The sequence below is a fragment of the Anser cygnoides genome, chromosome 2 (assembly GCF_040182565.1).
Source record: "Anser cygnoides isolate HZ-2024a breed goose chromosome 2, Taihu_goose_T2T_genome, whole genome shotgun sequence".
Lineage (NCBI taxonomy): Eukaryota > Metazoa > Chordata > Aves > Anseriformes > Anatidae > Anser > Anser cygnoides.
The window spans coordinates 32,274,711-32,288,197 of NC_089874.1; the positions used below are offsets into that span (position 1 = coordinate 32,274,711).

At 42.3% G+C, this 13,487-nt stretch overlaps 1 protein-coding gene and 1 long non-coding RNA gene across 7 annotated transcripts in view; one reads left to right on the forward strand and one right to left on the reverse strand.

Moving 5' to 3' along the window:
* Positions 1-9,564, reverse strand: part of SNX13 (sorting nexin 13) — a 68,557-nt gene extending 58,993 nt beyond the window's left edge. Inside the window, exon 1 of one of the 6 annotated variants that reach the window (XR_010829152.1) lies at positions 9,100-9,310. Coding sequence is in view for 4 of the 6 variants with exons in the window: in XM_066991791.1 (XP_066847892.1) it covers positions 9,405-9,422 (18 nt within the window). In the remaining 2 variants the exon portion in view is untranslated. Of the gene's footprint in view, positions 1-9,099; positions 9,311-9,404 lie in introns of those variants that run through there. The other 5 variants (XM_066991791.1, XM_066991789.1, XM_066991788.1 and 2 more) reach the window with 5 other exon arrangements.
* A 659-nt stretch (positions 9,565-10,223) lies between these two features.
* LOC125183285 (uncharacterized) lies at positions 10,224-12,916 on the forward strand. Its single transcript, XR_007165055.2, has 3 exons — positions 10,224-11,040; positions 12,088-12,359; positions 12,596-12,916. It is a non-coding gene; the product is annotated as an uncharacterized lncRNA (long non-coding RNA).
* Positions 12,917-13,487: the final 571 nt, after the last annotated feature.

The window sequence follows — 13,487 nt, forward strand, 5'->3', positions numbered from 1 at the left end:
TCAACCCTTATGGCTTGCCTGCTTTACCCACTTACTTCCAAGTCCCATTTGATTCACCATTCCTTTCAGTAAACCATGGTTACTCTGAGCATTTCTTTCCTGGTCTTCTGTGCACTTCTCACTTTTTCCTGAGCGCTGTCTGTTATCAACAAACCCATTTTGCCTGCTGCATCTGAAGTGCTTAAGCTTCGCAGGGTTTATCTGAGTGATTTGCTATGTAACACTGCTGGTGGGCTGCAGTGTGTAGCTCAGAAACCAAGGTACGTGTAAGTAGAGAGAGACCTCCTGTAATTTCTTCCAAGTCTCTGCCCCATAACCTCCGTCCACTTGGCCTCTATGTACGCACAGAGCCTGTTGAGTATCCTGACGAATATTTCAGCCTCAGCAGCCTCCTCCCCTTTCTCGGGCACAATCTGGGCCCAGAGTTACTGTGCCAGCTACATCCTGGATGGCTCCGTGGTGCACACACTGCCCACCATGGCACTGAAGGGGACAGCAAGCATGAATATCTGCAAATAAAATTTACAGATAGTTTTATGAACTCCCTGGAACACTTAATTCTCAAACAAGCATTTCCACCACCTGAGTATGGAATATTTCCAACAGATGAAACCGAGTAATTTGAGTACCCAGCTCCCAGCTCTTGGTGCAAGTTTACAGAAGAAATCTAAAAACCTCAGCCATCATCAACATCAAGAACACTAAAAAAAAAAAAAAAAAAAACTTGCCAAAGTGGATGTAGCTCACCTCACTCGTAACTATTTTAGAGGCACAGATGCTTTCAGAAGTCACAGAAGGAACAAGGATGATCCCCATTTTCAGAAAGATAGGAATTATTTTGGGTATTAGTTCTATTTTAGATGTAAATAGAAGTAAATGCAGGAAGGCACTGTGCACTTCACTCATACTGGATCACGTAGCCATTGATTGGGGAATTTCTGTGTTCTCACTGACTCCTCATGCGGCTGCCAAAAAATTCCTCGCATGGTTCCCAGGTAGCTGCTAGACCTGACGCAAGAAGCAGCATCACACCAGCTGGACCAGGTGGGACTGGGCAAACCCCCTTTAGCAGCAGCCCAGACTAGATCCACTCATATATAAGATACTGAGTGTAATTCCACGTTAGATTCTAATGTGAAATGACACTCAAGTATCTTATATTCCTTTATGTCTGCAACACATCTAGAGAAAAATGTATGCCCTACCCCGTGACATCAGCAGGAAAACACAGATAAACATTTAAGGAAGAAAAACAAAGAGGAAGGAAACACATGAGAGTGACAAGTAATAAATAAATGAAGAGCCACACAGATAAAGTGGCAGCATTCACACACCAACTCATACTATTCCACACAAGAGCAGCATGGTTACTTTGATCCTTGGAAATCAGAAAAATACCTTGCATAATGCATCAAAAAAACAGAGAACAAGAAAAAACACAGTTAAGGCCAAATCTCTAGAAATCAAGAGAAAAATTAAGAAGAACGCAAGCAAAACATTAACATATTGAGATTATTACAGCAAAACAATTTTGAATAGAAAACAAGAGAAAAGAAGGTATCAGTAAAATAAAGCAAAAATAAAAGAAAGTGATAGGCAAGAGCAAACTATCAATAATTGGTTATTTATTTTCCTTTACTGTATTCTCAAATAAAGTAGGGAAGAGCTTTGGAGCATTTATATAAACAAAGTTTGCCTTTGGTCTTTATTTCTAACTCATCATCTTCTCAAGAACTCTTTAAAAAGCTGTAGTAGGGCAATTGCCAACTGAAAGACAAGACCAATACTATCCAAAGTCCAGACAGTGTAAATACATAAAACTTATTTCATCATTAACACAAGAAAGTCAAATTAACGCAAGCATGAAGCAGAAGAGAGATAACGTCATGCCATAAAGCAAGGCACTCAGTGCTTGTACACAAACAGTGCAAGTAAATTACGTTTAGCACAGCTACTGAGTACTCAGTTTAGAAAAAAAGGAATGAAAATTTAAAATACTTACTCTCCCAGCAGCCTAGCACTATAAAGATACATCTTTGTATCAAAACAATGACAGTCACTTTCACACAAAACAATCTCCCCCACAATAATCTTAAAATTATACATAAGCAATAGATGAACCATAATAAGCCCCCTTTTCGTTGTTTTGCAATGTACCCTAAGATTAAATCTGTAAATGAGATGTTAAATCACAAGCTTTAAGATCATCATATTAAAACATTTTTCTTTACAGAAATGAATTCCAATTTGTTAGCACTGTGATCAGAAATGCTTGTTTGAATATACAAAATATAATAAGCGTATTTCTTCCAATTATGTTAAAAGAAGCTAGCTACCACAAACAATAGGTAGCAATATTAAAAATTAAAGTAAAAACTATTAACAAATATGCCAACATATGCTGGAAAAAATGCTCAGCATAGCATTTGAGGAAAAAATTGCACACAAAAATACAGGTGCAATTGCAAGCACATACATTTTCCTTATCTACCAAAAGAACTAGCAGTATTACCAATCATATTATTTTCAAGACATCACAAAAATCATTAGATATGCTTCAGAAAGATGCTGTATGATGCCATAATACAACACTCAGGAAAACTCTGAAAATAAACTAAGTCTGGAGTTGTTATAATGGAATACAGAGGTGTAAGTGAAGAGGTGTCAGCCTCACAAAGAAGAAAGGATCCAAGACAGCTCTGGTCAGCCTGCAGCAGCTGTTCTTAGAACAGCAATGAGCAAGGTTTCACCGTGCCCTTAAGTCAAACAGTTCCAAGATGATTTTTATGATCAGCAATACTTTAAAACAAACATTCTTTCTACAGTTACACTGGCTGGATACTTCTTTCCTCAAGGACCAGGTTTTTAAGCTTATCCCCACGGTCTGGAGCGCCAGATTCTGACCATAGGATGACCGGGAACATCAGGCACGTTCTGCCCATGCTTTCAGCGCTGATGATGAGCTATGACAGGAGTTATGCCAAGTCTGAGGCACTGTTTCATAACCAGTTGGTTAGCTGTAACAAGAATTTCACGATGAACTTCGAGAGTATTTTCTGCTTGGCCCTCGTCTGACAGCATCAGCAGGAAGAGTGGAAGCGCGGAGCATCCCACAGGATGTGTAGCAATGCAAACTTCCTGCTCGAGCCTAACCTAGAGTGCCTTATATGGCACCAGCAGAAGCACGGAGCAGAGCTAGCCCTCAGGGTTGCAAACATATATGGAAGAACAGAAATACATGATATTAAAATAGCAATATTTATGCAATAATAGCACTGACAGACTTGAATAAAATGGAATTCAGACCACACCGTTCCTCCCAGAAACACAAAACTGAGGCAAGAAAGGCAGAGGAAGAGACACGATAAATATGAATCACATGGTAATAAAAGCAGCTGATTCTGTACAAAGCAAGCCAGATCCCAAATTCATGAATATTCTTGGAAAGAAAATGTGTGCAGCCCATCTTCTGACCCAAAACTCAGATTGCAATACTTAACCGAACGCTCTAGACATCAATGTTCTCAACAGGTACCTGTGAACCTTTAGCTTGGCCATACCGCCCCTCTCTTGGGAAAAAAAAAAAAAAATCATAGCACTACTCCCACCTGTAAAACAAAAATCAGTTCTTGATAGATAACAGTTCTAAATACCAAGAGTTCTTCTAACCAAGCCAAGCTGCAGTATGTGCATCACGCTTGCCATTTGATGCAAGAAGGGACTTCAGTGCAAAGTGAGCAAGCAGAGATTGCAGAGGTTTCTCTTCTCCTGCTGGCACCTGGCAGACTGACTCCTACTGAGGTTCAAATGGGTCTTAAATCTCATGCTCACTGTCTGAGAAACTATGCAAACCTGCAGGACTCCAGAAGTTTCAGGGCCACTGATGAAATGGCCTCAAACTAAAATACTACTGAAGTAACCACTGCGGTCAAACTCTGTATTCTGTTTTACGAAGCACTTTTAGAAAATCCTCCTTGAACAAAACCAGCTGAAAATTTGTGGGGCTTTTAAAATGCCAATTGATTAAATTCACAAGTAAAGTTGTCTTAGAGAGCTTTCAGTGAGATCACATCCCCTGCAATATACAAAACACCAAGCAACACTAAGTCCTTCAGAAATCTACTTCTCTTCTCTAAGGATTTCAGAGCTATTTCTGTTTCTGAGCAAGAATAAAATGCTTGACAGATACTCCTGAACTCTAGCAGGATAGAAATTGACTTATTTCCAAAATAAATGACAGTTATAAAAGAAGTCGCCTAGATGAACATACCCACCAACCACGCTTACTCACATTATAAGCCAATGTCTGTTTCACCTCATACCCATAATCACAATTACCCAATTAAAGTGTAATACAATAGAAATTATGTAAACAAGGGTAGTGATCTTGTCAAAATATTCCAATATGGTTACATCATGAGGTAACGCCTCATTTTTTCAGTTCAGAAATGAAAGATTACTGATTACTTATGGAATAATAATTAAAAAAAAAAGAGAACAAGCAATTAAGCCCAAGATCATGATGTCTCGCACTTCTTGAAGTTTCTCCCTCATGTAACTGAAAGTGCCAATTACAATTGATTTTTCTATTATTCCAGCCTTAGTACTTTCAGCCAAGTGACAGCGAAAGGTGTTAATGGGACTTGAAAATATTAGTTCTTAAAAGTGTTGCCAATAGCCCGCATACAACTCCAATGGTTTCTCATTTCTAATAATAGCAATGCTCCTCATGTTAGTTCAGATGAAAACCTGCTTTGTCATCTCCGTAAGGGTGGGGATAAAGGGACAAACATATTTAAGCCAGAGATAATTCCCTAGAGCACTACCAAACAGAGGAAATCAACATTTAAGCTCCTTAAACTATCTAACCAGGCAAGCTATTACGATTTTTACTGAATTAAGAAGCTTCACACTTTTCCTCTTCCACACTGTTTTGGGGAACTGCACAGACTGACATTTTAGAACTGATGCAAAACTCCATTAGACCTAATCACTTTATGACCACCTATATAGGAAGAGCCATAGAATCACAGAATGGTTTGGATTGGAAGGGATCTTAAAGACCATCTAATTCCAACCCCCTGCCATGGGCAGGGACACCTCCCACCAGACCAGGTTGCCCAAAGCCCCATCCAGCCTGGGCTTGGACACCTCCAGGGATGGGGCATCCACAGCTTCTCTGGGCAGCCTGTGCCAGTGCCTCACCACCCTCTGAGGGAAGAATTTCTTCCTAACATCTAATCTAAACCTACCCTCTTTTAGTTTAAAGCCATTACTCCTTGTCCCATCCCTACACCCCCTGACAAAGAGTCCCTCCCCAGCTTTCATGTAGGCCTCCTTTAGGTACTGGAAGGCCGCTATGAAGTCCAGAGGGTTTAGATGTTAACTGTGTTTAGCAGTTTAGCAGTTAACTGTGTCCTGCATCTTTCAGGGTTGGAGGAACATGTACATTACAATGTACTACTGTTTCAGTAAGGCTAATTCATTATTATTCTAAAGCAAGTTAAAACAAGCTGCTAAGTCAATCTTTGTTCTTAAAGTCAGGATAATTTCCTTGGTTTTCCCCAAAAACAGCTCTCAGTGGTCTCAGCCATCAAAGTTTAACAAGAATAAAAGTTTGCTATACATCTTTTATAAATAAAAAGTAGTTTAACTGAAAGGTAATTTATCTGTGGTTGGTGAATTATCTTGACTGGTTGCAATAAATATCAACAAATCAGAGCTCATTTTACATTGCTTATTTTCAGTTGCAGACAAGAAAAAGTAACTTTTCCTACTTTGTCAAATTTCAAAAAGCTTCTCAACTGTCACTAGCTAGTGACTGCAAAGTCTCTCTGCTAAAACGAGAATTGAACTGTTGAAAATTTAGCTGCTGATAAATTCAGAGGGATGCCATCACTAAGAATCTCAAACCAGTTTAATAAGAAAAACATTGGAGAAGAAGCTGTCGAAAAATTGAGGAGCATGTTTATGCTTCCAGAGAGGCAATACTGACTGCAAACTCAATTGCGGGTTGTCAATTATAAATAAGCTCTGAAACTTCTTGTAAACTAAGTCTCACTGAAATCCTGTTTTGCCCCCATCTGAATTTAAGATAAAATTAAACAGCATAAGACACAGTTGTTAAGCACCAGCTGCCTTGCTGTGCCAAGGGCTGTACAGTTGCCACTGCACAGAAGTCAAGAACGGTGAAGGCAGCCACCTGAAAACACACGGGATGGACAAGGGCAACTCGTGTCCATCACAGCTTCATCGGAGGAGAAAACCAGCGCTGAGTGCTGAAGCAGTAAGTCGCGTGGGAACAGGCCACACTGAGTCTTGAATGGCAAAGGAGACATCTGATGAGTAAGAAAAAGGGAACAAGTGAAAAGACACAGAAAGGTCAACTAGAGAAACAGCTGTTGCAGCAGCACTCTGAACACCTACAGACAGAACGCATCACCACGACCGCAAAAGTGAGTTCCAGTGGCCAAAAAGACGATAAGAAGTTGGGGAACAGCCTTTGCTAGGTAGGTAAATAAGAACGTGTCTGGCATCCAACAATGCGATTTGTGATGCAACTAAAATAAGACCTGCAGTAAGGGGAAAAAAAAAAAAATCCAACCAACTACCCAGTATTTTTTTCCTGACAGGAAGTGCGATCTTCCCCTGAAATTACTGATTACAAGGCCCTAATTCTAACCACATCAGAACTGGCCTGAATCTGCTGCGGTCTGCATATATGGATACAGTCAAAGGATGCAGGAAGCTGATTCTGAGAAACTAAGTTACATTTTAACCGTATGATAACAGCACATGCAGAACCAGATCCTGCCTCGTCTTCGCACTTAAAAATGCAAACTTAAGTATTTTGCTTAATTATATTGAATTCATAAAACTAGCAGTTATAGCAGGACTTTTTTCCAAGTTTTTAATGACCCAAAAATTGACGGTGATCTTGGCCATTTTAGGCAATAGCAAACTACCCACGTCCACAAAAATCCACCAAATTAGGTTTTTTATTTTTTTCTAATCTCACTTCACTGTATGCTTTTAAATAAACAGTTACTCTGTGACAGAAAAAAAAGACCTACTGGCTGTCTGGCGTTCACCCTCCCTAAAGTTAGTTAGTACAGCCTTCATAGTTCAGGAAATACCGCATCCAGATATTCAGATAAATTTAGGCAGCCTAAAGACGCATGCAGTTCTCCCTATTGTCCTACTCTAATGCCAGTCCACCATACATTCCAATTAACTTTTCACTAATAAAGTGTTTTTGTTTTTTCAAAAAAAGGAGATTTAAGTGTTTATAGAATACTGTATATGCATCAGTAGGCTTGAGGCAATCTGCATCTTCCTGCCAAGTGTGAAACAGTTCACAGGCATGCACGCAGTTTTCACAAGGTGATTTAGTTACCAAGTCACTCAAGTCACCATCAGAGCAGCCAAAAAAAGCACACTGAGAAGGACTCCTTCCAGTTTGTATGTCAGAAGAGTTTTCTTGTTTGCTTCTAAATTGCAAACACTGCTGTTGCCGTTCCAGAGCTGTCTGGTTGTTTAAATAACTCCTCCCCACAACTGCTGTTCAGGCAAGCAATCAAAGCCTGCCTACAACTTTGCTAGACGCCCCCAAAATTTTAAAAATTTGTTTTCTTGGAAGACACCAAGCCTGCAATGCTTCAAAGCATCTTGTCTACAAAGATTTTGTAATGAGAACAAGAAGTAGAACACGTCAGAACCCAGTCCTCCAGATACCAAGGCTAAGTATCGTAACCGGTCATAACAAACACAAGCTTCAGGTTTTACCTCCAAAAGCCAATGGAGTAAGTGGCACTGGTATAGCAGCGTGGATGATACGAGACAAGAATTTTCAAGTCCAAGACAATAAAGTGTCCTGAAATAGGCACACACAGCCATCACCAAACAGAACAAAAAGTCAGGTGTGAGGCACCAACCCAGAACATTCTATGACACCCTTAAAATAATCTCAATTGCAAGTATTAATGCTTGTACACATCATCCCTACCAGGGCTATTTCATGCAGACCACTAACTCCAACTACCCATCACATACCCCGCGTGCAAAAATAGGTCATGTATTTTTACATGTTTAAGTCACTTGGCAGATGTTACCCTCCTGGGGAGATTTGAGAGCTCATCACTCCACAGAGCCACATTTCTAATGCCCTGAAACTCTGATACAAATTCAAAGCTTCAGTGTACTTCCTTAGCTATCGCTGAGGAAAGCAAAGCTAAATTTTCCAGGTGTCAGAAGGCAAGTCTTCATCCTGTAAGATGCTTAAGTTTTAAGACAATTTATTTTTGGACAAATAACCTTCACTGCAGGATCAAGCGATAAATTACAAAACACATAATGCACGTAACGTAGTCATCACGTTTGGGAAGCGTCTGTATGCCAGACACCTTGTTGACTGATTAAAAATAGAAAATCAATCCGTCTTTGGAGAGAAAACCAAGTACAGAGGAAAGTCTCGCTTAGTGCGACTGACACACAACGCGAGCCTCCCCCGTGGGCATCACCTTTTGGCACGGGAGCCCCTCCTGACCCACGCAGACCCTCAGACAGAGACTTGTCTCATATTCATCTGTCCGATTTTGGGCTGAGACCCCCGAGCAGGGAGATGCAGCTCACTTCTACCAACTGCCTACAGCCAGAAACTCCAGCCAGGGCAGAACTGCTCGGCTTAAGCCTTTGGAAGGGGAAAGAAAACGCGGAGCCTTGACTAAGCAAAGCCACCGCAGCGGGGCGGGTCGGAGGGGCTTCGGCGGGGGCCGGGCGGCGCATCCCCCCGGCGCGGCCTAGGCAGGCCTCCCGGCCAGGTGCGGCTCTGCCTCCCCGAGCCGCCGCCCCGCGGCCTCTCGCCGGGCAGGGTGAAGGGGCCCGGGAGGGCCCTGCCGGCTCCTGGCGGAGGAGAGGGGCGGAGGCAGGGCGCTAAGAGGGGCCCGGCGCTGGCCGGTGCGAGCAGCCGAGGCCCCCGCCGACAGCAGCCCCTCGTCCCCCGGGGACCGCGGCGCGGGGCTGCCCGCCCTGCCGTGCGGAGAGCCGCTCCCTGCCCTCCCGTCCCCCCCGCACCCCGGCGGGCCGGGGCAGGGCTCTTACCTCTGCTAACATTATTACCCCGCTGCGGCGTCTCCGCGGCTCTAGCCCCGCAGCATGGTGAAGGCCGGCGGCCGCGCGGAAAGCTCCCCACACCCTGCGGCCAGGCGAGCCCCGGGCCGCCTCCCTCAGCGGCCGCCCGCCGCCCCCAGCCCCGCAGCCGCCCCGGTAGCTCGGCCCCGAGCGGCCGCCATCTTGCGAGGGCTCCGTGCGCCGCCGCCGCCCGCCCATGGGGGCCGCCCCCGGCCGGGCCCGATCCCTCCTCCGTTCCCTCCTTCCCTCCTTCACCAGCCCGCCGCTGTCCGTACCTGGGCAGGGGGGGCCATGGGCAGCCCGGCTCCCCCGCAGGGGCCCGGGGCAAGCCGGTGAATGCGGGGCCGGGCAGGGCGCAGGTCGGGCAGCGCCTTCGCGGCGGCGGGAGCCTGGCCTCGGCTGCTCCGGCCTCAAATAGTCGGCAGCCCAAGGGAGAAGTTGAGGGCAGGAGAACTTGAGGCGTTGTTTCCAAAAGCACTTTACAGTTTTTGTGCCCCGTCCCCGACGAGACGCGGTTCTACTTTTCCTCTGAGCTCTTCGGTGCCAAGCAGCAGTCGCTAATTTAAACGCTTTTACACATTTCTGACCGAACAGCACGACTTCTACTCCAGTAGGGCATGCAGCATTGCATGTCTTTTTCCTGCTCTAGATGTTACAAAGAAACCTCTATATGTTTGCTACCGATATTATTGTTAAGTAGCGGCATAAATTGTGGAACTGAAACACATCAGAACCTGCGCCTCACATACCGCCAGCCTAGTTCCTTCTGCTCGTGTGAGAGCATACTCCAGCAGCTCAGTATTCAAATACATGTGAAGGTTCCTGTGTGAAATTTGTTGCTTTTCCATTAAACACTGTTCTGATGGTCTTTTTGGTTTTGTTTAACTAGGTTTCAGAGTTACTAAGTTAACTTCAGGTGCGCTAGCTTGATAGGAATAGAAATGAGATACGTGTTTGTTTTCTTCTGCATTGCCAGTAAGAGAAAATGCATACAAACGAAATAGTAATGATTACCAGAAAAGATGAAAGAAAAGCTGCAATACTACTATAATGTAGGGGGTAAAAAAAAAAAAAAGGAAAAAAGAAAAAAGAAACACTTCAATTACAGTCGCTTTTCTCACCAAGTAAAAGCAAAGGCCCTGTGTTGTTTATTGCAGAGGTGGAAAGGGGGACAGGGTGCTCTTACGGCTGCTGGGCTTTATAAAAGTTTTCACAGGGATTTTTAAATACTTAGCAGCTCAAGGTTGCCCACTTCTTGCTTTTTTTCGTGAGTATTACCAAGTTTCAGTTTTACTCATACAGGGTTTTTCCCCTGCAGAGACCCAGCTGTTAGTCATGTGAATCAAACTTTCAAAAAAACAGTCTCCTGATATTCATTGTGGTTTATTTGCCTTTTCTAAATAATCCAAAATATTAACCTTTTAAAGTATTTTGTAGCTATGTACTTCTGAAATTCTTCTGCATGTTTAAATATTTGGTGTCAGCATTACTCTTCTTCAAGTGTATTCCTTAGAGAAAATCCAAATCTCACAGCACACAGAAATCTCTTTTCAGGAATATGTTTAACAATAACAGAACCATGCAATGGCCTTGCGTATGATATTTCACCATCTTGATAAATTAAAAATTGTTCGAAACCGTTGAGCAATGAGAGTTGTGAAATATCTACTTTATTGATTTGGTCCCCTGACATTTATTTACATGCAGAAATAAAGCATGCTGTAGATGCTTATTTGGAAGACACTTGCATACCTTACTATGGTTCTCTATTCACAGCTTTCATCACACTTCAATTCAGCCAAATAACGCCCTGTGCTCCAGTCTGTGGTAGAGGAAACCCCGAAGGGACTCATAATATAGCAGAGTGCTCAGTAAATCATCAGTTGTGTAATTATGCAAAAACACATTTAGGTATGAATAGAATTAAAATACTTAAAACACTTACTGTTTGCCATGTCACTTAGTCATAAATGCATTCTCTGGGCAAGGAACAGTGATAAGATAAATTACCTAGCTTATAAAATGTAAGGGGTAAACAGGATGTGAAAGTCTCATGACTTACATGAATATAAATAAATGATAGCTTTTCTGTAGTTGAACCAAGATGATGGTCTAGCAAAACAAAGTGTCTCTTACCCTTTATGTTTAAGCACATAAGGTGAGTTATTCAGAAGAAACATAACCCCATTTTAAAACTTACTGCAAAACTGTGTATGTCCTAAGTGTGGTAGATGCTAGAAGAGGACAATCTTATGCAAACCTCACAAAAATGTTACTGTTTGTTTTTCTAAAGGTTACAAGCTAAGAACAAATAATAGGAATGATATTGTTGCATGTAACACATAGTTTGTTAATCTGTAAAACTCTGATGCTGTTATTTCAAACAGTTTGGGAGAGGGGACTAAGAAAATTCTTATATCGCAAAGGTCTTTCTACTCCCTTACAAACATACTTTTGAAAAGGCGTATCAGTTTATGGGAAGAGACCTATCTCAGCCTTACAGTGCTGTTAAGTTCTGGCATAACTTCATTCACAGTTTCTGTGAGGTCCTTCAACATATTTCCTTTCCTCATAGAGGCTTCAGCATCCCTTCAGCATCAGTTTCAAGCCTGGGTCACATCCCATCCCTTCCCTTTAGCAGCACCCTTTACCCCTCACCCCCCAAAAATAGATTTCCAGATCATGGTTTTACATCCAGCACTATCTATTATTTTTTTTTTCTGACCAAGATTTGGTTATAATTAATACTTTGTACTCTAATTTGAATTCACAGCTACTTCTGCTTGCTATTTGGCAGCCCAACAGCCTACTAGTCAGGGAAGCACCTTCCATTCTTGTGTTGCTGGAATAAACCTACCAACAGTGGTACTGAAAACTGTTCCCCGTTTTTACACATGTTGGCATAGCCTTAATATCGTTGCAAAATATTAATGGTATAGTCCATTGTTTTAACTTTAGGTTAGCACCATCAATTTCAAGAGGGAAAGGTAGCGTAATTGCAACAGCAGGAATGAGGCTGCGAAGAAGGACAGAACCACATAAAGGTAGACTCGAGGCAGAAGAGGAGAGCTGAGAGCAGCAGCTTGGAAAGAGGATATGAGACATTTCTTGAGAGAGTAGTCTGCTGGGAGTAGCAAAAAGGAGCAAGAGAAAAGGAAGCTGCCCAACACTGAGGCATTAAACAGTTACATTGTCTACTTCCATTCTTGGAATAAACTGAAAAAACACAGGTATGAATTATTTTCTTCTGGGGAGGAGAGTGTTACTAAATTAGTATGAGAAGGTCTGGAAACAAGGTTTCAGTGATGATTTCAAGGATTATCAGTAATACTTGGTGGGCCAGGAACACTTGACCACTTATTTGTTTTCCTGAGACTATCTTCAAGTGACAATAATGCTATTAAACTTGATGAGTCATCCGTAAGAGGCATATTCCTCACGTTTTATCCTTGTGCGTTCTTTACAGATATACCATGGGATCAGCATTGCAATGACCTTGCATACTTACCGGAAGGCTTTTAGCCACACGAGTACCGTGCTCATCCAGGCAGAGCAGTACGCTTGTTATTTTTATTGTCACTTCCACAAACCTGCAAGCACTCTGCAAAGAAGTGTGTTATGGCAAGTATATTTATCTCTAATCAAATACAAACCTGGCAGAAAGACTGTGCTCCCAGTCACTCCTTAAAGTATTCAGAGAATTTTCTTTCTCATAGGACTATAAATGCTTAATTCAAGGAAGGAGTCAGAGACAGTTGTACCTTAAGGCTAATGACTATAAAGGGTTTCATATTTATAAAACAGCTCCTACTTGTTGCCAAAATTCTTGGTGTTCTTTACATTGATTACAGTTTTCACTGACTATAAACCCACCTAGTTCTTGTGATGTTCTGGATTCACATTTTGAAACCCCACTGCAGACACTGGAAACTGCATGCATATCTACCATGTGTGAATGCAGAATTAAAATAAGAAATAGAACAGGAGGAGATAGGGATACTACTGACAGTCTCTCCAGCTAGAAGTTTATAAAGATTTTTGTAAAGTGTAACATAGTGAGTTCACTAAGTTGAAAGGCAAACTTGGAGACAAAAATATAATTGTGAGGGGGCGGATTTAACATATATAGAAGGGGCACAGGCAAGATTTAGAAATAAAAGAGCAACTCTGCTGACTTGCAGGGAAGCGCAAAAGAACACAAATTATTTTCCAGTACTAAAAGGAGGGCAGTCCCACAACCTAAATAACTGCTAGCTCACCAGCTAATGAAAAATGAAATCAATGACCTAATTGCCACTAAGATACCCTCTGAAACAGCAGTAACCTGCATTTGGAGGGCAAAAGGATATGTCCTCTTG